Genomic DNA, 24,401 nt, shown 5'->3' on the forward strand with positions numbered 1-24,401 from the left:
CACCTGTACTCCAAGCCCCCTCTGTTCTACAATAGTACCCAGGGCATTTCCTTAGGGAAGGCTTTAGGAGGGGGTGCAGAAGGCACTTACTCAAATGGTACCTGAGACTTAAATTTTAGGCAAAGTCTAGTCTGATAGCTGTCCTAACTGCAAAGAGGTTTCATGAGAATATTGATGGAGATGTTCAGTATCTTGAAGGTCTGCATGTTCAGGTGGAACACTCTTTTAAAGCGGCAACAGAAATATCTTCCTTTTCTGCTACATGGTTCTATAACATGCTTGGCATGGATCAGTAAAAGTTTAGTTAAATAAGTGAGTTTTATTGGGAGAATGGGTCTAAAGGAGGGGAATGAGGTAGGGAGGCAGACAGATTTAGGGCACAAATTAGACGTCTTGAAGGGTTGCTGAGCTGGAGGTTAGAGTGAAGTCAGAAGTCCCCAAGTGAGGTTTGAAATTAAGCATTCAACAACTTCAGTGAATAAATGCCAATGCAGGCCAGCAAAAGCCCATAGTGCAGCACAGAATGTATACATTAGAATTTTGGAAGGCATAGGCTTTCCATAAAATGTGGTTCACTGTAGCAACAACAGTAAATATTGGAAAACAATGAGAACCAAAGTATAATTTCAAGTCAGTTTCATCCAGCTTTTTAATTGCTCAATCCCAATAATTCAATAACATAATTTCATTTCTTTGATTTGAGCTGATAACATGTTTTGGGGTTCAAGCTGGGCAATTTTCTGTTGCTAGATAATGCAAAGATTGTGAATAAGTCAAGTTGAACTTAATGTCACCTGCACATGTATGGTATGGTTCCGGTACAGAAGCTCCATTTAGTAATTTAACCTTTAAAATTAGACATTTAAAAAGTGCTGGTTTACAAGAGTTTTCCTGGTAAACACAGAACTGGACAAAGAGATTTTAAAAATTCAGTGTTGTTATAAAACAGGAGCCCATTAGAGCTATGCAGTTAGTTCCATTCGCCAGTTCTTTCTCAACAGACAGTGCATTTATTTTGGCTACTTATCTACTTTCTGAATAGCAGGATTGAATGTGCTTTCATCTACTTTTAAGGTACCTTTTTGCGTTGTATTTTTATTCACTTGGCATTCATATTAATTGTGTTCTTTGGTTTCAAGTCATCCACCAACAGAAATAAAGTTTCTTTCTTACCTTGCCTCAATTCATTATTTTCAATATGTAATAAAACATATCTCCCAGCCTTCTCTGCTCAAAGGAGAGCAAATTCACAGAATATGCTCATCCCTGGGACCATTCTAGTTGTTACTTCTTGGGCCTAGGCTTCCACATTCTTCCTAAAGTGCAGTGCCCAGAATCACTTACAATCCTACAGCTGGGGTCAAAGCAGTACTTTATGTGCTTTCTTTGTAAAGTTAAAAGGATTCTTATTTAATGATGTCTATCACCTGATACTTTTATCAGATGAAGCTCTAAAATTAGCATTATTTGTCATATGTACATCAAAACATAGAGTGAAATGTGTCATTTATGTCAACAACCAACACAGATCGAGGATGTACAGGGGCAGTTCACAAGTGTCGCTGTGCTTTAGATGCTAACATAGTATGCGCACAATTTACGAACCCTAACCCGTACGTGTTTTTTTTGGGATGTGGGAGAAAACTGGAGCATCCGGAGGAAACCCATGCACTTACAAGGAAAACAATCGAATTTCCTGACAGTAGCGGAAGATGAACCTCAATCTTCCAACTGCTGGCACTGTAAAGTGTTACATTAACAGCTGTATTGTCGTGCCCCCTTTGTACCACTACATTTTCCAATGGTCCTGTAAATGCAGAAATGTCATGCTCACATAATGCATGCAAACTAATCTTATGGCCTTGCAGTTTTAAAGGTGTATGCAATGAGTCTGCATGTGCCAATGAAGCAGAACTGTTTATCTATTCTGATTACTGCTCTTTTTTTTAAAGAAAGGTGTGCAACTTGTTTTGATATTTTTCAGTGCACTGCTGACTTTTACTGTTGTTAGTGCATCTATTCAAGTGAGTTGTGGACACTAGATTGTTTGGTATATTCTTTGGAATGTCCCTTAATTGCAGGATGAGGATCTCTACAAGCAGATCTGACCTTAATTGAGGATGGAGGCATTCAAAAGTAATACCACAACTACTTCAGTACATCTGAAGAAATCAAGTTTGCAGATTATTTTCAAGAAAGGGACATTAGAAAGACTAAAATTCAAGGCCTCAGAACTCCAGCGCACCCTAAGGATTGCTGATGTGCTGGTTGCATAATAAAAGTCAGCAACCATTGTGGATGTGGACCTGCCTCTCAGGTATTGCTGAACTGGTATTTCATGTTTTTCTCCAATGCCTGATGAATCAGAGCACTTCACATGAGCTTTACATAGAAATGTAGGATATTACTGACATGCTGCTAGTTGGAAAGGTATTCTCTGTCTCCAGTGACTTTAATCTTTGTCCTGTGACCATTTCAGGGCTCAGGCAGAAACAACTGCAGGATTTCACAACTGGTGGTGCACAAATGCATAAGGTAGGTGACTGCTGCCTTCTTTTCCAGGATGGCCAGCACTGATGAGGGCAGTCAGAAAAAATAGGTGATCAGTTATTTTGGCTCTGGCTGGCTTTCTGTGGGTGTAGATTGGCATCATCTATATAGGTACAGCTAGCAGAGAACCTTAGAACAGGAATGTTCATTCAGTTCAACCATGTTCAGCAAAACAAAAACAATGTCTTTCTACAAGTGTGCATCAAATTTATAGATAGCTACCATTCTATCTTAGACCTCAGTTAGTGCATCGTCTCTTCTCAGGCTTCCAGTCGGGTTCAGGTATTGATTATAACCAACGTTTCCATGACAAGCTCTGCCATCTTCTACAGGAATGATGCATGACAATTCCAGGTGAACAGACTAAGTAGTCTGTTCACGTTGATGTCCACAGTGGATCTAATGTAATGGATATGTGAAACCACTGTGGAATGCAACCTCATGAACGTCTGGATGATGTCTTTGTCCCGGCATCTCAGAAGGAAGGGTAAAGAACAAAGGAGCCTCGTCTTCTCTTTATGCAATGGTACAAAGTGACGAATATTGTGGTGAACTTCCTCCCCTTAGAGGTAAGTAAGTGAAAAAAAAAGTTCGAGTGCTTTCCAAGCGTATATGAGGAATAAACTCTTCAGGATCACCCCTGAAGAAGTTGACAGAGTTTGTCATCGAAACGCTGGTCATTATTGATACCTGCACCCAGCTTGAAGCCCGGAGAAGAGTTTATTTGTCATATACGCCAGGAAAGCACTAGATCCTTTTCACAAGGACACTCCCTTAAAATGTGGCTCTTTACACCAGTGAGGAGCCCTCAAAAAAGACTTGGAACTTGGAACCAAAACCACTTGTTGATGAGAAATCTCATTTTGCACAGTACTTGTATAATGAAGATGTGTTTCAGGTGCTTGACAGATATGGACGTGTCCTAAACACACTGGCTGAGGCCTCCAAGACTAATGGTGATCGGTTGCATTTCACATGAGAATGTGCAGTAGTGAGATTTGAAAGCATGGGAAGATGGTGCAGGTAATGCAAAAGATGCAGTGAAGATCACTACCTGGGAGGCAGCTGTTTTGGTCATCCACTAATTAGACATAAATGCCATATTCCCTTTTCCTGCCACCAATCCAAACCAATTCAGCAAATAGCAATGTTTGCCCTTCCCAAAAGCAGACACTGTAACAGCAAGTAAGATTCAATTCTTTAGATGCATGAAAATAAACACTTAGTTGTAAAATGTAAAACACCTAGTCTCTTTGTATTCACCAAAGATAGGGGCTAACTGGTAAAATATTAGTTTTGATAGAATATTGCTGCTCTCCTTATCTTTGCTACCAATTCCCAAGTCTACAAACTTTCACACTTGCAAAGTTCCTTTCAAAATCAACACTAAAGTGAGAACTGTACATTGTCCTTTCACCAGTTTAAACTAATTGGCTGTGAATCCTGGAAATAAAGTTAATGCCCTGGGTGTATTGAGAAGCTTGGTAACATAATGCATAAAAATTGTGATCTGACACTTTCTGTCCCTCATGTGCACAATCCCAGTTAATTGTGTATTTCTACCAATTTAAAAAATAATTTAATGAATATTACTTTATTCCTAGCACCTGCTTGTCAAATTAGCCCATTTTGCTCAACCCAGGGAATATTCTGCTCCTTAACACAATTCATAACAATGAGGCAACACACACAAAAAGCTGGAGGAACTCAGCAGGTCGGGCAGCATCTCTGGAAAAGTGTACAGTCAACGTTCCAGCTGAGCTCCTCCAGCATTGGTTGTGTATGCTGCTTGGATTTCCAACATCTGCAGATTTTCTCTTGTTTGTGATAACAATGAGGTAAGTAACTTTGACATTGATTGCCGTATCCTTACGTAGTCTTTCCATCACATTCTGTATCTTCTCCAGCCACAGTGGAGTTTAGTGTAGAATGAAGGTCTGCATCTTCTTCAGGTCTCTGTTGTAGGTAAAGTGCTTTTAAAGGATTCATGGTCCAATCAAAAAGAGGATCATATAGCAGCACCTAGAGAGCAAGAATAGATATGATAGATTCTCATAATTAAGAGCAGTGGTATGTCTTGATAAAAATTCCCCTTTCATTTTGAATTGACATTAATGATTTACTGATTTTACTGGCACGTACGGCCTCAAACAAGGTACACTGACTGTGACCAAATCATTCAGTGCTGTAATTACTTAAAAAGACCAACAGGTCAACAGCAGATGTCATTTCATTGGCTCTTCACTCAACCCTGGAACATCTGGACAGTGAAGATGCATACAGTTGCAAGAAAGTTTGTGAACCCTCTGTAATTACCTGGTTTTCTGCACTGATTACTCATAAGATGAGTAATTAATTCAGAAAACCAGGTATTGCAAAGGGGTCATAAACTTTTCTTTGAAACTTGTAGAATCAAAATGCTCTTCATTGACTAGTTTGACATTCAATACTATCATCCTCTCAAAACTAATCAATAAGCTTCAAAACATAGGCCTCAATACTCAATACCTCCTTGTGCAAATGGATCTTCAGTTTCTAAATTTGTAGACCCCAGTCAATTTGGATTGGCAACATCTCCTCCACAGTCTCCATCAGCACAGGTGCATCACAGATCTGTGTGCTTAGGCTCATACTCTACTTGCTTTAAACTTACGACCGTGAGCCTAAGCACAGCTGCAATGTCATATTTAAGCTTGCTGCAGACTCTGTCATTGGCCGAATCAAAGGTGGTGACAAATCTACATATAGGAGAGAGATTGAAAATCTGGCTGACTGGTGCCACAACAACTTCACTCACTCAATGTCAGCAAGATCAAGAGCTGATTTTTTGCTTCAGGAGGAGGATTCCAGAGGTATATGAGCCAGTCCTCAGTGGGAGGAAATCAGAGGTGGAGCAGGTCAGCAACTTTAAATTTCTCAGTGTTATCATTTCGGAGGATCTGTCCCAGGTCCAGCATGTAAGTGCCATTATGAAGAAAACGTGGCAGCGTCTCTACTTTCTCAGAAGTCTGCAAAGATTTGGCATGTCATCTAAAATTCTGACAAACTTCTGTAGGTGTGTGGTGAAGAGTATATTGACTGGTTGCGTCATGGCCTGACATGGAAACGCCAATGCCCTTGAAAGGAAATGCCTACAAAAAGTGGATACAGCCTAGTCCATCAAGGGTAGAGCTATACTGAGCACATCTATACTGAGTGCAGTTGCAGGAAAGCACCATCTATCATCAAAGACTCCCACCATCCAGACCATGCTCTCTTCTCACTGCTGCCATATGGGAGAAGGTACAAGAGATTCAGGACCCACATCACCAGGTTCAGTAACAGTTATTACCCCTCAGCAATCAGGCTGTTGAACCAAACAGGATAACTCCCCCTCCTTAACTCATCCCATCACTGAACTGTTCTCATAACTTATGGACTCCCTTTCAAGGACTCTTCATCTCATGTTCTTGATATTTATTGCTTATTTGTTGTTATTATTATTATTGTATTTCTTTATCCAGTTCAAGCTGGTAAAACCTGTATGGGCATAGCCAAACAAACTCATTTCTCAACTGCTTGGAAATTTTGGACTATTCTAGTGGTGTTTAGTATTGTGGCTTTCTGAAGATTTACACAAATATTGCTCTGTAGGCCTAATTGTTCAATGGTATACTAGAGAGTTTGGGATGATACCAGTTCTGAATATTACTCTTGGAACAAAGTATATCATATTCCATAATCTTTCAATTTCCTCTTTTAATTCAGCATATTTCTGGTGTTTTTCACTTATTAATTTCTGTATGTTACATGTGCTTGGAGTGGCTTTATCTATTAAGTACGTTGTTCTTGCTTGTTTTTCCTGTAATATTATATCTGAATGGTTATTATGGATTGTCCTATCTGTAATAATAGATCAGTCATAATATAATTTGTTATTTATTATATATGTTTTTTATATTTGAATCTAAAACTTGATTAGGCTTGTATTTATAGTTAGTTATGGTGTCTATTATGAGTTTGTATTTTAAAGCAATATTTTGATAATGATGTTGTCACTTCATTGTGTCTGTGTATGTAATCAGATTGAGTTAAACTCCTGCAGGATTCTGTAATATGTTGGATTGTTTCTGCTCTCTCTTCACACTTTCTGCATTTATTATCTTGAATTTGTTAGTTTTTTTATTATGTACTTTTGAAATTGTTTTCAGTTAACCACCTAGTGCTGTATTGTCACAAGGAATCCCTGTTTCTGGGAAGAGGTCTTCAAATCTGAGCCAGGCATTGAACACTTCCTTGTTGACATCTAGTCTGCTCAGATCATGGGGATGTCTTTCATAGGGGGTCATGCTCTTCCACTGGTTAACTTTTTTTTCTGTAGTGATAATTCCTTCATTTTCTGGATTATGTTTTCACTTATGTTTAATAGTAAATACTTCTTAACAGAATTGCTTATGCTTGCATGGAGTGCTGAATCTGTTTTTGTTGATGAAAATATACCCTTAGTGTTGTGTAAATTTTTTATGTCTGTTATTCCTCTTATTAATCTAAGTATGTTCGAGTATACATAGTTTTTCCTAAAATCTATCATTATTTTCTTTGTAAATTTTCCAGATCGCCTTGAGACCAAAATATTATGCAAAAAGAATACTTTTATATGGGCATAGCTAAAGTGTTCATTGTCTTTGTTAAATTTTTTACTATTCAGCACTGTTTGGCAAATCTTCTTAAGCCTTGAAGTAAATTCTGTCATATGTTTTCCCTTTATTGCACTATGTTCTATTTTCTTTGCTTGTTGATACCCCAGATACTTATGTTTCATATAAGTTTCATTATTATTGTTATTATTTATTTTTTCATTCTTTCTGTATTTGCAGTTTGTTATCTTTTGCTCGATGGTTGTTTGTCCGTCTTTTTGGGTGCGGTCTTTCATTGATTCTGTTGTATTTCTTGTATTTACTGTTGAATGCCCGCAGGAAAATGAATCTCAAAGTTGTATATGGTGACACATATGTACTTTGATAATAAATTTACATTGAACTTTGAGAATTTTAAAAAGACAGCAAGGACCTTGGAAAAGAGTTAAGAGATGCAGAAAGAAAAAGGTTGCTGAATGAATTGTTACCAGGAATGGGATTGTACAGAGAATCCATAGAACAATGTGGAGCGGGTGTTATTGCTGGGATGTAATAGGACTAGGCATTGAAAACTCTTCCTTAGGGAGGAGATTCTCATACAGGGTGCATGACAATGGGGCCAAGTCTCTGGACAATTAAGACTCAGAGTAGGGCAGCAGTTTTGGACAAGTTTAAATTTATATGTGAAGGGGATTGGGAAACTACATAAGATTGTAGGAGTAGTTATGTTTGAAGGTGACAAAACAATGTGATTGAAATTGTGGCGGGTGGCTAATGACGTGGATGTAGAAGTGAAAACAATGGAATGCAACGTGTAAAATTCAGCCTAAGGTAAAACAGAATACCAAAATACAAATGATCTGTTGATGGATTTGATTCAATGGCAAATTAGAATAAAATACTAGTGAGGCTAGAAGTTTCTTTAAGTTGAGAGGAAAGTTGTGACTTGTTCTGATTTCATATCAGACAAGCAATTTAGCAACACAGTAGCAAGTCAATTGGCTAAGCTAAGTTTATGGATGATGTAAAGGAAGTTGTCAATGCAAAACTTTTGATGGGCTCCAAAATGAATGAATGGGGCTAGGGAAAGCGAGAAGAAAGAGGAAAAAAATTGATAGATGGTAATGAATCCATGAAAGGGAAATCCCATGGAGCTGAGTGAGAGAAGTACTGTTGAAGGATGACACATTCAGCTATAATGAACTACAAAAAATGAATTTTGTATACTTCCTCAGAACTGCATCCTTTGATTAGAGTTGCTTCAATATGGGAGATGGACAAAGCTCAGACTGAAGGATTTCAAACAGGAAGTTTCAGAAGAGAAAGGAAAGGAGCTAGAAGTCAACTCCTACAGGATCTTAATAGGAAAGGCAAATTAGAGATGGAGTACTCATGGAGTAAGATGGAAAAATGGAAAACAAAATGGTATTAATTTCATTAGCTAGAATAAGGCAGTGTGGGGAGGAAAGTGAGGGAGAAACTGCATAAATATGGTTGTGTTAACAAACTGAAGGTGATAAACTCAACTTGCAGACAATCAAATCCGTGAGCTTTTTATGTAGCATTTGAGATGAGAATGGAAGTGAAAGTGTACCATTTATTGCAGCAATAAGGCAAGAGGTTTGATAAAGTTACCTCAACGATTGTTAGTAAGGCCTCTTGGGAATTTCGCATAACCTCCATTGTCTTTTCACAGCATCTATAAAATGGAGTATCACAAAATATTACTTGAGTTTTATAGTTTTTAAATTACTTATTTGTTAACATAAGGTATTCTTAACAGAAGTATTCCTTACCTTCTGAAGACACCTTCCACTCCAGTGATGCCCATTCCATCAACAATGTCTCTAGTTAGACGGAATGGAACAGTCTCTGGTGTAGGAAGAATTTTACCTTGTTCAAAGGCAACCCCTATTGCGAGAAAACAAATGTATAAAAGATCAGATGAAAAAGCTGCATTTTAGCTGTAACCATTAATAAAATTCTCATAGCTCTATGCATCCCTTTAATTTTCCATAGCTGATGCTTCTAGTTAGAGTTCTCATATGGCCCTCCATGGGGCTAAGTAGTTCAAAACAAAAACTTTTATTTTAAAAGGTGGTCGCACACAACTGCAAGTAATCAGCTAACATTTTGCTAACTTAGGCTTTATCCAAACAAAGTTACTGCATAAAATCTCTGAAGGAAATAATGTTACCTCTAACACTGGTTGAGAAACAAATTGAAACTACTCGAGCAAAAATATGTAATTTTTAGGTCAATATTTTCTCTCATTCAAAGAGCATTCAGCGTTACATAGTGATGTACTGCATTTAATGGTTTAGTCCCTGTAGAAGTAGAGTGATGACCTACTTGTAGTGTGGGCTTTCACTGTCACAGTTCCTGGCTCTTAATACTGGATAATATGAAAAATATTACAGATGATGGAACCTATAGAAAACTATAATCTCACTTCATAATATCCAATAGCCCAATGGATCCCAAAGGTTTTAAATTAACATTTAACTCACAATTAATTTTGGCTATTAATCATAGATGAAATTCAGGCATCAGTTGGCACATTAATTTGTGCTCCTGTCCTCTTATTTTGGATGCTGTCTAACTTGTAACTGGTCTCAGAAATCAGCTTTCCCAGTTTAATTTCAGTCAATGAAGTTACCTTTCCCATTAACTACATTTCGAAGGTGAAAGAATGCTTCTATTTTTTTTAACTCTTCCTTCTCCATCTGTCTTCCAGTACTGGAAATCGGCATCATGGCTCTTCGGTGGACTATTTTGAGATTTGAATATTTCCTTTATTCCTCACTGATGAAATACTCATTTTTGAGTTAACACCTGACTTAACACTTCGCTCATTCAGGACATAGTGGAGATCTTCATCTGCTGGAAACTGCAGGTAGGTGACCCTTGACTCTCTTGCATATTCTCATAGTTATAAGTAACTTGCTAGATGTCGAACAGTGCATATGAGAATGTTATGATTATGAAAGGCTTACCTAGGTCTATATGCACAAGTTCAGCTGACTCTTCGTCAATGAGGATGTTTTGTACGTGTCTGTCACCAAGACCAACAATGTAGCATACTGCAATATAGAAAATTCCAGTAAAGCAACAGAATACTCAATGAACAGCAATTACATCTATTTTATGTAGTAACATTTTTGCAAGCATGACTAATTTAAGTTCATTCATCAGTGTATTTGTTTTTATTCCTCCACTTTCTTTCCAATTCATGGTATAATAGTAAACAACCGATTTATGTTTATACAGCAGCTTTTATATAAAACAGTTGTGAGATATGTTAAAAGTAACTTAGAGGAAACAACAAACCTAGGGAATATGAATAGTGACTCAAACCTCATTCAACAAGTTATATTTTGCAGTGAGGAATAACAGAAATATTTCTGTTGATCAGTTGTGTCAGAGAAAGTTTACTTAATCCATGGCTTGAGGGAAGATGAAAGGGAAGGAGAGTGATGCAAAAAATTTGAAATCACAGGAAGCATTTTTGATAGGGAGGAAACTAAAGTGAGACAAGGAAACATAACAAAAACATATCAAGCAAGGCCAGTGAAAAACTTAAAGCTAAAAGTAGAGAGATGAATGGTCCAATATGATATCTGCCATGACTCTCACAAGGGGTGTGGTCACAATGTTCAGTGCTCTCTGATTACCAAAGGAGCAGCTGAGTTTCTGCCTGGGATCAGCACGTTGGGCTCCTAACAATTCTTGGTTCTCTCATGTAATAGGCAGGGAAACAAAAGCTCTGTCCTATTTTGGGGAGGAAAGTAGTGGATATGGCCTAGTCATGTGCTCCCCATCACTGAGCACATCTACACTGAGCATCGTCTCAGGAAAGCAGCATTCATCATCAAGGACCCCAACCATCCAGCCACGCGCTCTTCTCACTGCTGCCACCAGGAAGAAGGTACAGGAGTGTTAGGACCCAAGTAATCAAGTTCAGGACCAGTCATTACCCCTCAACCATCAGGCTCTTGAACCAGTGGGGATAACCTCACTCAACTTCACTTGTTCCATCACTGAAGTGTTCCCATAACCTATGGACTCACTTTCAAGGACTCTTCATCTCAGGTTCTCAGCATTTATTGTTGGGAGCGATCTTTCATTTATTCTACTGTGTTCCTTCAATTTATTGTGATTGTCCGCAAGAAAATAAATCTCAAAATGTATATGGTGACATATATGTACTGTATATTAATAAAATTACTTTGAGCATTTGAACTTAAGCCCACCCTCTCCACCCCACAGTGAGGACCAACTGAGAAATATCAGAAAGATCTTCCATGCCAATTACTTGGTAAAAAAGATACATTAAAAAATGTCAAAAAGTTAACAATTAAAGCAGGCTGCTTTCCACCCCCTCCCTTCTAAAATGTATCAACATCACTCTACTCTGGTATGGAAGTTGTCCTGTCCAAGACCGGAAGAAGCTGCAGAAGATAGTGAACATGGCGCAGCACATCACACAAACCAATCTTCCGTCCTTGGACTCACTTTACACCGCACGCTGTCGGAGCAGTGCTGCCAGGATAATCAAGGACACGACCCACCCAGCCAACACACTTTTCGACCCTCTTCCCTCCGGGAGAAGGTTCAGGAGCTTGAAGACTTGTACAGCCAGATTTGGGAACAGCTTCTTTCCAACTGTGGTAAGACTGCTGAACGGATCCTGACCCAGATCTGGGCCATACCCTCCAAATACCCGGACCTGCCTCTCGGTTTTTCTGCACTACCTTACTTCCTATTTTTCTATTTTCTATTTATGATTTATAATTTAAAAATTTTAATATTTACTATCGATTTGTAATCCAGGGAGCGGGAAGCACAGAATCAAATATTGCTGTGATGATTGTACGTTCTAGTATCAATTGTTTGGTGACAATAAAGTATAAAGTATGAAAGTATAAAGTACAACAGGGGTTCCCAACCTCTTTTTTTGTCATGGACCAATACTACTAAGCAAACGATCCATGGACCCCAGGTTGGGAACCCCTTCTTTACGACAACAAAGCTGAACAATGAGTTCTTTCCCTGACCACTCCTCTTATTGCAAACCTCTCCTCTCCATTCTCCTCTCATTCCACAGTGATCCCAGTCAGACCCGGAGACCCCACTCTTTCCAAGGGTCTCCCCAGTCAGAGGCTTCTTACCACCTAACATTCCAAAAGCATAGGTTCTTAGCACAGCTGGTTGGCTAGAAGAGGATGCTTCCCATGATATGGCAGGGGACCCAATTCACCAGCAGGTGGTTCCACAGAAAATCCAAAGCTTGATAATCATGAGGGACTATTCAATCACCTTTCAGTCAGGACCATAAGCAACAGTTAACCTCTCTCCATGGGATCAGACAACTCAGCCCAAGGATTTCAAACCTCATGCATATGGGAATAAATCTCTCAGGATAAAGTTGGCATAATAGGTTCACAGTGTTTGCAACCTTACAGCTAATGCAGGTCCTCTCCATTCTTTGCTTGGTGTCTGTACTTACACATTTTAACCAGCAGGTAGAACTCACTCGATTTGCCTCTCAGTTGAACCAGAAGCACTGAGATCAATCCTGAACAGTTAAATGGAGAATGATAATAATAATATAAGGTGTGCCTAGCTGAAGATTTCTATTTAACAGTCTGCTCATCGATGTCTTGCTGCATTATCTGTCCCTACCTCACCTCTCCAGAAAGCTAATTCCAAATTTTGCACTTGAAGAATTAACTATAAACATATGAAATCTTGTAGCCCCTTCAATGCTAGCTCTACATTCTTGCTTCACAATTTAACAGTGAAAATTTGATGGCAGCTACATGGAGAACACTATGCACCCAGTATGAGAGTTTCACGCCACAGACCAAACTCATTGAACAATGAGCTTCTTCCCATAGATCTTACAACACTCTAAGTTCATTCTATTTTACCACTAATTAGGAGGGAGACATTAACAACTTGCTGCCTAAGAAAACATTAATCTAAGCTGACATTTGTTCAACAACCTTTTCAAACCACCAGTTCCATTCCTGTATTAAATGAATGTTCACCATGCCAGAACATAACACAAGGGGTCAGAAATAAAAACAGAAAATACTGGAAGCACTCAGCAAGTCTATGTTTATTTCAGATTTCTTTCCAACTCCACCCGACAGTGTTCTTTTATTTTCATAACAGAGGCCCTCCTAGAATTAGTTACTAGTGAATCCTAGTTACACCAAGATTCAGTCACATCAACAGAAGTCCATTATTGACCATTTCTGGACGGAGTAAGCCCTCTGTGTAGTCAACCAGCACTATTAATTTCTCCGAATAACCTAATATGCAGCAGCAGTGTAAAGAAACTGTGACATATACCGCAGAGGAACCCCTGCTGACCAAATGGTGTGCTCTGTGACCAAGAACATTACTATTGGACTTAGAATACACATACAACATCTTGAAAATACTAAATGAAATAGGCTACAAAAACCTTCAGAATTACATTTTGTGTAATAATCAAGTAATCTGAAAACCACTTTGATAATTTAAAATGCAGTAATAAACAGTGACATACCAATTGAAGATGTAGCTACACTTCGAGTATATCCAAGTCGCTTTTCAAACCATACAGCTGGATCCAAAAACTTTTCCATAAAGAAATATCGGAAGACAGGCCGGAAATTCTTACAGACATCCATGAAGGCTTGATATTTACCTTCAAAACTCAGTTTTTGTGCTTCCTGTAATGATAAGTTGCATCTTATGGTCCAGCATTTGGTGCTTCTATTGACATTTGATTATTGAAGCTCATTTTTATTTTTACCACCATCTGTGACATTAACAAGGTAGGCACCCAAAGATTCCTGTCTGTAACATATCCCTTTTCTTCATCTTCTTCACTGTTTTTAATATTCACCAACCAATCCCACATTTAACAAACCATTTAAGAAGTGTTCATAATGTTTCTTGTGTTGCTTGCACACACATAGGTTTTACTAGGTACAAAAGAGAGACTTTCTTCCATATGCTGTTTAGTGAACCAGATGGATATTTATTACCAGCTGGACGACAGTTGGTACTTCTAAAGCAGTGTTTCTTAAGGGAATAGCTGCTGGAAGTAGTGAGGTAGATAAAGGTAACTGGATTGCAAAAGGCATTTGCCTGATTCAGAATCAACAGGTATGTTATTACTAACATATGTGTATAATTTGTTGTTTTGCAGCAGCAATAAATAAAAATTATTATAAATTACAATAAGAATATATTAAACATAAATAATGGAAAAAGCAAGCATAATAATGAAGTAGTGTTCATGAACCATTCAGAAATCTGATGGCAGAGAAGAAACTGTTCCTAAAATGTTGGGTGTGCATCTTGTACCTCATCATAGTAATGAGAAGAGGCCACGTTCTGTGTGAGAATCCTTCATGATGGACACTGCCTTCTTGAGACATCGCCTTGTGAAGATGTCCTGCATGGTGTGAAAGGTAATGCCCATGATGGAGCTGGCTGAGTTTATAATCTTCTGCAGTGTTTTCTGATCCAGAGAATTGGAGGCTTTCTACCAGACAGTGAAACAGCCAGTCAGAATGCCCGCCATGGTACATCAGTAGAAATTTGAAGGCACAGGTGGTTCTGTCGATGTTACTGGCATCCTCAAAGTAGAAGGTCTCATCTGCACAATGCCAAGAAATCTACAGTACTGGAGAAGAATCCGTTCTTATCTTTACCTGAAAGTAAACCAGCTAAGTCTTCCCCTCTGTGAAGTGCTCAAATGGAAATTCTTCCTTTCCTCAAGGCCTTCTATCCCAGTTGAAGCCCACACTTTTTTATTTTGTGTACTTGCAACTCCATGTGCAGCAGTGGCATTAAACATGATGATTCGCCTCACTTGTCTATAGATTTCTGCATATAGGGTATCACAGGCATAGTATCATACAGTAGAAGCTAATGAATGGCGCCATTGTAGTGTATTCTATTACACTCCAGTGTGTTGGAGTTTGGAGTTCAGTCCTGGCATCCTTTGTGTCTGTACGTCTTCCCTGTGGAATGCATGGTTTTCTCTGGGTGCTCTGGTTTCCTCCCACTGTCCAAAGACGCATCAGTTAGTAGCTAATTGGTCATTGTAAGTTGTCCTGTGATTAGGTTAGGGTTTGATCGGGGGTTGTCAGGTGTCGCCAGGCGGCGCAGCTCAAAGCCTAGGAAAGGCCCTATTCTGCGCCTATTTCTAAATAAAATGAGTATCGTTTAGTGACTGATGGTATACTAATTCATTTCTGTGCTGTATATAAATGTATGAATTTCCAGCCATGGTCTTTTGGACTATTCATACTAAAAATAATTTTGTAGCTACTTTGATACTGGCGTTGATCTTGATGGGTTAGGTCAGTTTATTCCCATCTTTTCCTTCTGAAACCCTTGCTAATATTGGGTGCCAGAGTTTTAGGAATTGGTGAAAAGCAATCCGAATGATATGTGCATGTGCAGAAAACAGACCCATTTTAATATTAAATACCTGAGACAGAGTTGCACCTGGATACATGACCAGTTCCAAAAAATGTTAAAACTATGTTGGAATAGTGCAAAATACATAAATAACTTCAAAAACAAAAGGGTTTCTGAGAATCATCAATTTGTTGTGACTCACCGACATTTTTTTCCTGCATTCTAGGCTACTTGAGTCTTTTGGTCGATATCTCTTATGAGCTCCTTCATTTTGGTGAACCAGATATTCGCCAATGGGCACGGTTCCTGTACACCATTCAAGGATGCCACTTCTCTGAGAAAGAGGAATGACCTTCCCAAGAAGACAATACATTCAGATACATAACTGTCACTATACTACACCAGGATTACAGGTGGATCAGTCAGCAAAGAAATAAAATACAAATCACTTTAACTTTAATTAAACTATTTTTGTTTTACATCTCTAAATATAAATGCATTAGGATTACTATTGAGAGCCATTTCTGGATATGACCAGTTCACTTGCCTGGAATTTGGTGATTTCAAATGAAACAACAGAGGTCGTGGTACATATTTGTACCAATGACATAGGTAGGAAAAGGGAAGAGGTCCTGAAAAAAGAGTACAGGGAGTTAGAAAGGAAGTTGAAAAGCAGGATCGCAAAGGTAGTAATCTTGGGATTACTGCCTGTGCCACGTGACAGTGAGAATAGGAACAGAATGAGGTGGCGGGTAAATGCGTGGCTGAGGGATTGGAGCAGGGGGCAGGGATGCAGATCTCTGGATCATTGGGACCTCTTTTGGGGCAGGTGTTACCTGTACAAAAAGGATGGGTTGCACTTGAAACCCAGGAGGACCAATATCCTGGCGGGGTGGTTTGCTAAGGCTACTGGGGAGAGTTTAAATTAGAATTGCTGGGGGTGGCAACTGAACTGAAGAGACTGGGGAAGGAGGAGGTTGGCTTACAAATAGAGAAGGTTTGTAGACAGTGCGAGAGGGAGGATAGGCAGGTGATAAGAGAAGGGACGCGCTCAGACCAAAGGTTTGAGATGCGTCTATTTTAACACAAGGAGTGTTGTGAACAAAGCGGATGAGCTTACAGCGTGGATCAGTACTTGGAGATATGACGTGCTGGCCATAACAGAGACTTGGATGGCTCAGGGACAGGAATGGTTACTTCAAGTGCCGGGTTTTAGACGTTTCAGAAAGGACAGGGAGGGAGGCAAAAGAAGTGGGGCCGTAGCACTGTTGATCAGAGATGGTGTCACGGCTGTAGAAAATCCCTCCATGGCTGTGGACAATCCCTCCATGGAGGGATTGTCTATGGAGTCTCTGTGGGTGGAGGTCAGGAAAAGGAAGGGGTCAATAACTTTACTGGGTGTTTTTTATAGGCTGTCCAATAGTAACAGGGATATCAAGGAGCAGATAGGGAAACAGATCCTGGAAAGGTGTAATAATAACAGAGTTGTCATGATGGAAGATTTTAATTTCCCAAATATCGATTGGTATCTCCCTGGAGCAAGGGGTTTAGATGGGGTAGAGTTTGTTATGTGGGTTCAGGAAGGTTTCTTGACACAATATGTAGATAAGCCTACAAGTGGAGAGGCTGTACTTGATTTGGTATTGGGAAATGAACCTGGTCGGGTGTCAGATCTCTCAGTGGAAGAGCATTTTGGAGATAGTGATCATAATTCTATCTCCTTTACAATAGCATTGGAGAGAGATAGGAACAGACAAGTTAGAAAGAAAAGCATTTAATTGGAGTAAGGGGAATTATGAGGCTATCGGGCAGGAAATTGGAAGCTTAAATTGGAAACCGACGTTCTCAGGGAAAAGTACGGAAGAAATGTGGCAAATGTTCAGGGGTTATTTGTGTGGAGTTCTGCGTAAGTATGTTCCAATGAGACAGGGAAGTTATGGTAGGGTACAGGAACCGTGGTGTACAAAGGCTCTAGTCAAGAAGAGAAGAAAAGCTTACAAAAGGTTCAGAGAGCTAGGTAATGTTAGAGATCTAGAAGATTATAAGGCTAATAGGAAGGAGCTTAAGAAGGAAATTAGGAGACCCAGAAGGGGCCATGAGAAGGCCTTGGCGGGCAGGATTAAGGAAAACCCCAAGGCATTCTATAAGTATGTGAAGAGCAAGAGGATAAGACATGAAAGAATAGGACCTACGAAGTATGACAGTGGGAAAGTAAGTATGGAAGCGGAGGAAATAGCAGAGGTACTTAATGAATACTTTACTTCAGTATTCACTATAGAAAAGGATCTTGGTGATTATAGTGATGACTTGCAGCAGACTGAAAAGCTTGAGCATGTAGATATTAAGAAAGAGGATGTGCTGGAGCTTTTGGAAAGCATCAAATTGGATAATTCGCTGGGACCGGATGAGATATACCACAGGCTACTTTGGGAGGCGAGGGAGGAGATTGTTGAGCCTCTGGCGATGATCTTTGCATCATCAATGGGGACGGGAGAAGTTCCGGAGGATTGGAGGGTTGCGGATGTTGTTCCTTTAGTCAAGAAAGAGAGTAGAGATAGCCCAGGAAATTATAGACCAGTGAGTCTTCCTTCAGTGGTTGGTAAGTTGATGGAGAAGATCCTGAGAGGCAGGATTTATGAACATTTGGAGAGGTATAACATGATTAGGAATAGTCAAGGGCAGGTCATGCCTTACGAGCCTGATTGAATTTTTTGAGGATGTGACTAAACACATTGATGAAGGAAGAACAGTAGATGTAGTGTATATGTATTTCAGCAAGGCATTTGATAAGGTACCCCATGCCAGACTTATTGAGAAAGTACGGAGGCATGGGATCCAAGGGGATATTGCTTTGTGGATCTAGAACTGGCTTGCCCACAGAAGGCAAATAGTGGTTGTAGACGGGTCATATTCTGTATGGAGGTCGGTGACCAGTGGTGTGCCTCAGGGATCTGTTCTGGGACCCTTACTTTTCATGATTTTTATAAATGACCTGGACGAGCAAGGAGAGGGATGGGTTAGTAAGTCTGCTGATGGCACAAAGGTTGGAGGTGTTGTGGATAGTGTGGAGGGCTGTCAGAGGTTACAGCGGGACATTGATAGGATGCAAAACTGGGCTGAGAAGTGGCAGATGGAGTTCAACCCAGATAAGTGTGAAGTGGTTCCTTTTGGTAGGTCAAATATGATGGCAGAATATAGTATTAATGGTAAGACTCTTGGCAGTGTGGAGGATCAGAGGGATCTTGGGGTCCGAGTCCATAGGACGCTCAAAGCAGCTGCACAGGTTAACTCTGTGGTTAAGAAGGCATACGGTGTATTGGCCTTCATCAATCGTGGAATTGAATTTAGGAGCCCAGAGGTAATGTTGCAGCTATATAGGACCCTGGTCAGACCCCGCTTGGAGTACTATGCTCAGCTCTGGTCGCCTCACTACAGGAAGAATGTGGAAGCCATAGAAAGGGTGCAGAGGAGATTTACAGGGATGTTGCCTGGATTGGGGAGCATGCCTTATGAGAATAGGTTGAGTGAACTCGGCCTTTTCTCCTTGGAGCGACAGAGGATGAGAGGTGACCTGATAGAGGTGTATAAGATAATGAGAGGCATTGATCGCGTGGATAGTCAGAGGCTTTTTCCCAGGGCTGAAATGGTTGCCACAAGAGGACACAGGTTTAAGATGCTGGGGAGTAGGTACAGAGGTATCAGGGGTAAGTTTTTTACTCAGAGAGTGGTGAGTGCGTGGAATGGGCTGCCGGCAACGATGGTGGAGGCGGATACGACAGGGTCTTTTAAGAGACTTTTGGGTAGGTACATGGAGCTTCAAAAAATAGAGGACTATAGGTAAGTCTAGTAATTTCTAAGGTAGGGACATGTTCAGCAGAACTTTGTGGGCCAAAGGGCCTGTATTGTGCTGTAGGTTTTCTATGTTTCTAAATGATTTAAGACCGATTTCAACACAAGTAGTCAAATGCTGAAGTCCTTAACTAACTTGGTTAAAGGGATCACTGTACACATCAAGTCACTCTATGACTGAACTCTGCATGGAGTCCAGCGGCAATGCTCCGGCGTTTATACTGAGAAATCAGCTCTTGGAGCCTCTGCCAGATTTACAAGTCTAAGATTTCAATGAAGATACCAGGAATACAGGGAGGGAAAGAAAAAAGGCAAATTCCCGTTCTTGAAAAGAGATAAAAAAAATAAACAAGCAAAATTAATTAATTACACCTATTTATAACTAATTTTACTTTAAAATAATTAAAAATACATCTGTTAATTGCCCAGTTTACTTTTAATAGTATGAGATGTTTCTGAATATATCAAAGACATTAAAAACCACAGCTCTGAAAGCTGCCTAATCTGGCGATGTGGATGCTAGTTGTCTAGGTTTTGGAGAAGGATTCTAAAGAACTGTTGGAGACCCTGCTAATGAAGTCCTGGTTGTTTCATGCTAGCCAAATTAGACTTTCTGGATCTTGATCAAATAAATATGGACATAGGGCTATGTCAGTAAGATGTGATCAAATAATTAAGGAGCTTCAGTTCTCCTTCTTAAAGTTGAACGTCCTGGGCTGATTAGCTGGCACAAGTGCCAACACTGTCAGCTTCTAATGACTCATCACTTCAAGACAATATAGACCTTCCATGCTCTGCACAATGGAACCTTCTTTAGTTGAGTGGAAGGGTTTATCATTAACTTACTCCAGGATAGGAGAGGCTTTGGCCAAGGATTCCAATAGTTTATCAGGGGACTGGATTAAAAACTACACTGAAAAATACCAAGTTGTACACATTTAGTTTATAGGAATTATGATGAAGGAAAGATGAACCTCTACACAATAGATGTGCTCTATGAAAATGATTAGGGTACTGTCACTCTAATGAAGTGTTTACAGCCAAATAATCTTAACCCTGAAAAAAATGCTCCACGGTTAATTCTTCCTTTTGCACAAACCTAATTAGCTGAATGCCCATAAATGAATGCTGGGGGTGTGGGAAAGAGACAATAGAAAAGGATAGAGCAAGCGGGACTGGAGACTGCAAGCAGTGAACTTACTGAGATTAACAGCTTGTGCTGATTGTGAAATTTGGGATGGAGGAGGGCAAGGAATGGGTTGACGGAGGACGCAGAAGGGGGTGGTAGAGGTTGAAGTCAAGAATGAAAAATATAGAAACATTTGCAATCACTGAAGATCAAGGGTTCCCAACCTGGGGTCCACAGACTCCTCGGTTAATGATAAAGGTCCATGGCATAACAAAGGTTGGGAACCTTTGCTGTAGATGATCAGGCAATGACTGGATAAGAAAGAATGGAACCATAAATTCTAAACTGCTAAAGGAGTGTTGGAGGTGAAAATTGATGATTAAGTGCATTTTATTAAAAAAAGGGTTGTGAGGATGGCACGTAATAACAGTAATTATTTACAGTATAATCAAGATAAGATGTCAGAAGGGGGGAAAGTCCAGACGCAGCAGTTTAATGGAAATGTGATTAAAAAAGGACTGACAGACAAGAGAACATTTTTGAAAGGGATTCAGTAAGGCAAACATAAAACTTGAGGATGCAATGAGAGCTCAGGGAAGTAACTTGGTGGCTAAGGAGAAAGGGAATGTGCACATACTAAAACAAGTTATACTTACAATGGTTTATATTGTTTAAAAAAGAAATAAGGGGAGGAACCTAGGTGACTGATAGCTCATTCATTGGTACTAACAATTTAATATCATCCAGCATGCCAGCTTTTGTGTCTTTAAATCCCTGGGATTTGAATACAATAGTCTCATATGATATTCCACTGCAGACTGAGGAAATACCACAGCTATCTTCAGAAGATATATTAAACTAAGATTATTCAGCTCTCTTGGGTAGATGTAAAAACTCCTATGGCATTAATTAAAAGAATAGGGAAGCGATGGTGGTACCCTGTATAATATTTTCTCCAAGCAACATCAATAAAGTCTTTTGCAATGTTCTGAAGGTACTATATAGGTAAGTACTTGCTTTATATCCACTTAAAATAGTTTTACCTTGTATGTGCGAATAGTTAGCTTTCGCTTTCTGGTTTCTGAATTCTTTTCCAAAAGTTTATTACACATCTGAAAAACCTGCTGCATTACTGCATCTTGTCGCAGATCATCACGACCCTGGAGAAAATAGGAGCAATTCTTAAATGCCAGGGTCAACACATCATTCATTCTCTTGTATCTAATTAATCCTATAACATTTTGCATTATATAATTTTAATGCTTTTAATGGAGGAAATCACCCATAGTCAGTGAGTCGAAGAGCAAATAAACAGGCTCTTTAAACCATTCTATCTAAGCTGGCCATCAAGTAAGAACCCAACGTAATTCTGCATTTTCTCCAGCCCAATCAATTCCTTTCTGAGTGTTGTGATTAGGCATGGCAAGTGTGGCATAATCATAACTCTAGACAGCGATTTTTCTTTTTGATATTGTTGCTTCCTCAGAATTTTTTTGTGATTATGATATATTGCTTGAAGCTGAACACAAATATAATTTCAGACTACTTGAATCACATAGAAATTTGCAGAAACAAGAAATTAACTTTAATTGAATATGATGTTTTTAACTGCATAACACTGCTGATCATTTGCTGTAATTTAACTAAGCTAAAAGTGTTTTGTTGATGATTTTTGCTTGTATTGTACTCAGTGTCTGAGGCTTCTCACTTAAGTGTCAAACAATAATCAGCCAGCTTTGATGGATTCCAGTTGCCCTGATACTGTTTTTCTATGACCATAATATCCTGGTGAAACCTTTCACCATACTCATCACTGACATTGCCAAGATTTGCAGAGAAGTCTAAATGGGAATGCAGAAAATTATTCTTTACTGACATGTTGCACTTCATGTTTTGTGTGCCTGAAGCATGTTATCAACCAGCTGCACATAGTTTGGTGCTCTGCTGTTGCCAAGAAATTTTTCAACAATAACCATGAATGCCTCCCAGGCTATTTTCTCTGGTCCCACTCGATGTTCTTTGAATTGCCTGTCACTGATGACCTTTTAGATTAGCGGGTCAATAAAAATGCCTTCCTTAATCCTGGCGTCAATTATTCTGGAAAACATCTGTCTCAAGTATCGAATCTCTCAAGGAAATTTTTGTATCTGGTGACAGAAGATTTCATCCTTGCAGTCTTGAACCCAGTAATTCTGCTTTTGCCTTTGACAAACCAAGTCTCTGACCGGGTCGCTTAATTCAGATTGAGTTATCAGATGAGGCTCACTTAACACAAAGGGTTCAAAATCTGTATCAATATCAATGTTGCTTTCTATTCCTGGCTCGTGCATCATGGTATCTTCGTCTTCTTCCTCTAGACTCCATATCTCTGGTGGCTTCGGTACTGTAAGATTGTCAGCTAGCGGCACAGGTCTAATGATTGAAGGGAAATTGGGATATTGAAGGGTTACCTTGTTTTTAGCAGAGAAACCAGACACAGTGGTCAGACAGGAGTAGCAGTCCATCATATAATCCTTCTCACCATATCATCGGGACAGTGAACCGCACTGACCTCTGATTTAACTCTTAAGGTCAACAGCACACGTTGCACAACAAATGTGAGGCTTTGTCTTGGTTGTCAACTTTACACCCAAAGTAGAGCTCATAGGCTTTCTTAATAAGAGGAGTCATGCTCCATCTTTGAAATTTAAGCGTGCACTTGCCACAAATATAACATGCTGTTGCAACACTGGTGAGACATTTTGCTACCACAAATACTTCTGAAAATACAATGTTACTTTATTATAATGAATACACACAATATGCTATGCGCATAGAGCTTGTGTATCAACGTGATCGCAAACCAATATATCATGTAAAATCAATGCTTAGAACGTGTGTGTATGTGTAAGGGAGATGCTTTTAAAGCCATTCTAAAACATGTCCTGCCATGTAGCATCCACACTGCCTAAGTATGCCCAGGTGTTCCTGGACAAGATAATTAATTTTTCAGCTTACATTGTGGGCAATATTTTAATTGACTTATGTATTGAAATAACAGATATAGGCAATTTCAAATAAATAGTGCGTGACAGGGTAATTTCATGGTGAGTTTCATCAGCAGCAGTCCAAAATCCATAAGTTACACCCAAAAGTATTTAGGAAGCAAAATCTTTGTTGTCCAGTGTAATCAACATTTTGAAATTGCAACATAACATTGCAACTCTTATATTCTATGCCTCAATCTATGAAGACAAACATGCCTTCTTCATCAGATTATTCATCCATGGAGCCCAAGTTCTCTGGGTTCGTCAAAATTCCTTTGTGCCCCATCATTTACAATATGTGTCTTATCCCTATTTGACTTCCCAAAATGCACCAGCTCATACAAGTCTGGATTAAATTCCATCAGCTAATCTTCTGTTCAACTTCCCAAACGATCTATATCCTGTAGTAGCTTAAGACAACCTTCTTCACAACTCACACCATCAACCACATACTTACTAATCATAATTCCTACATTCACATCCATGTCATTAATATACACTTAGTAGTCACTTTATTAGGTATGGAAATGGAACCTGGTGTGATCCTGTGCTGCTGTAGCCCCAATCATTTCAAGGTTCGACATTTTATGCATTCAGAGATGCTCTTCTGCACACAACTGTTGTAATGCGTAGTTATTTGAGTTACTGTCGTCTGCCAGTCAGCTTGAACCAGTCTGTCCATTCTTATCTAACCTCTCTCATTAACAAGGCATTTTTCTCCACAGAACTGCCACACACTGGATGTTTCTTCCTTTTCACACCATTCTCTGTAAACACTAGACGTGTGAAAATCTTAGGACA

The 24,401-nt window shown here is 39.4% G+C and overlaps 1 protein-coding gene across 2 annotated transcripts in view; it reads right to left on the bottom strand.

Annotated features, from left to right (window-relative positions):
* The window catches only part of atm (ATM serine/threonine kinase), a 193,120-nt gene that overhangs the window by 6,317 nt on the left and 162,402 nt on the right, over positions 1 to 24,401 (bottom strand). For both annotated transcript variants that reach the window (XM_072263105.1, XM_072263103.1), the window contains exons 56-62: positions 21,618 to 21,734; positions 15,799 to 15,948; positions 13,726 to 13,891; positions 10,163 to 10,249; positions 8,963 to 9,077; positions 8,802 to 8,865; positions 4,424 to 4,572 (exon numbers count right to left, since the gene is read on the bottom strand). In XM_072263105.1, coding sequence (XP_072119206.1) covers positions 4,424 to 4,572; positions 8,802 to 8,865; positions 8,963 to 9,077; positions 10,163 to 10,249; positions 13,726 to 13,891; positions 15,799 to 15,948; positions 21,618 to 21,734 — 848 coding nt within the window. The remainder of the gene's footprint in view (positions 1 to 4,423; positions 4,573 to 8,801; positions 8,866 to 8,962; positions 9,078 to 10,162; positions 10,250 to 13,725; positions 13,892 to 15,798; positions 15,949 to 21,617; positions 21,735 to 24,401) is intronic.

The sequence above is a fragment of the Mobula birostris genome, chromosome 7 (genome assembly GCF_030028105.1).
Source record: "Mobula birostris isolate sMobBir1 chromosome 7, sMobBir1.hap1, whole genome shotgun sequence".
NCBI classification, from domain to species: Eukaryota; Metazoa; Chordata; class Chondrichthyes; order Myliobatiformes; family Myliobatidae; genus Mobula; species Mobula birostris.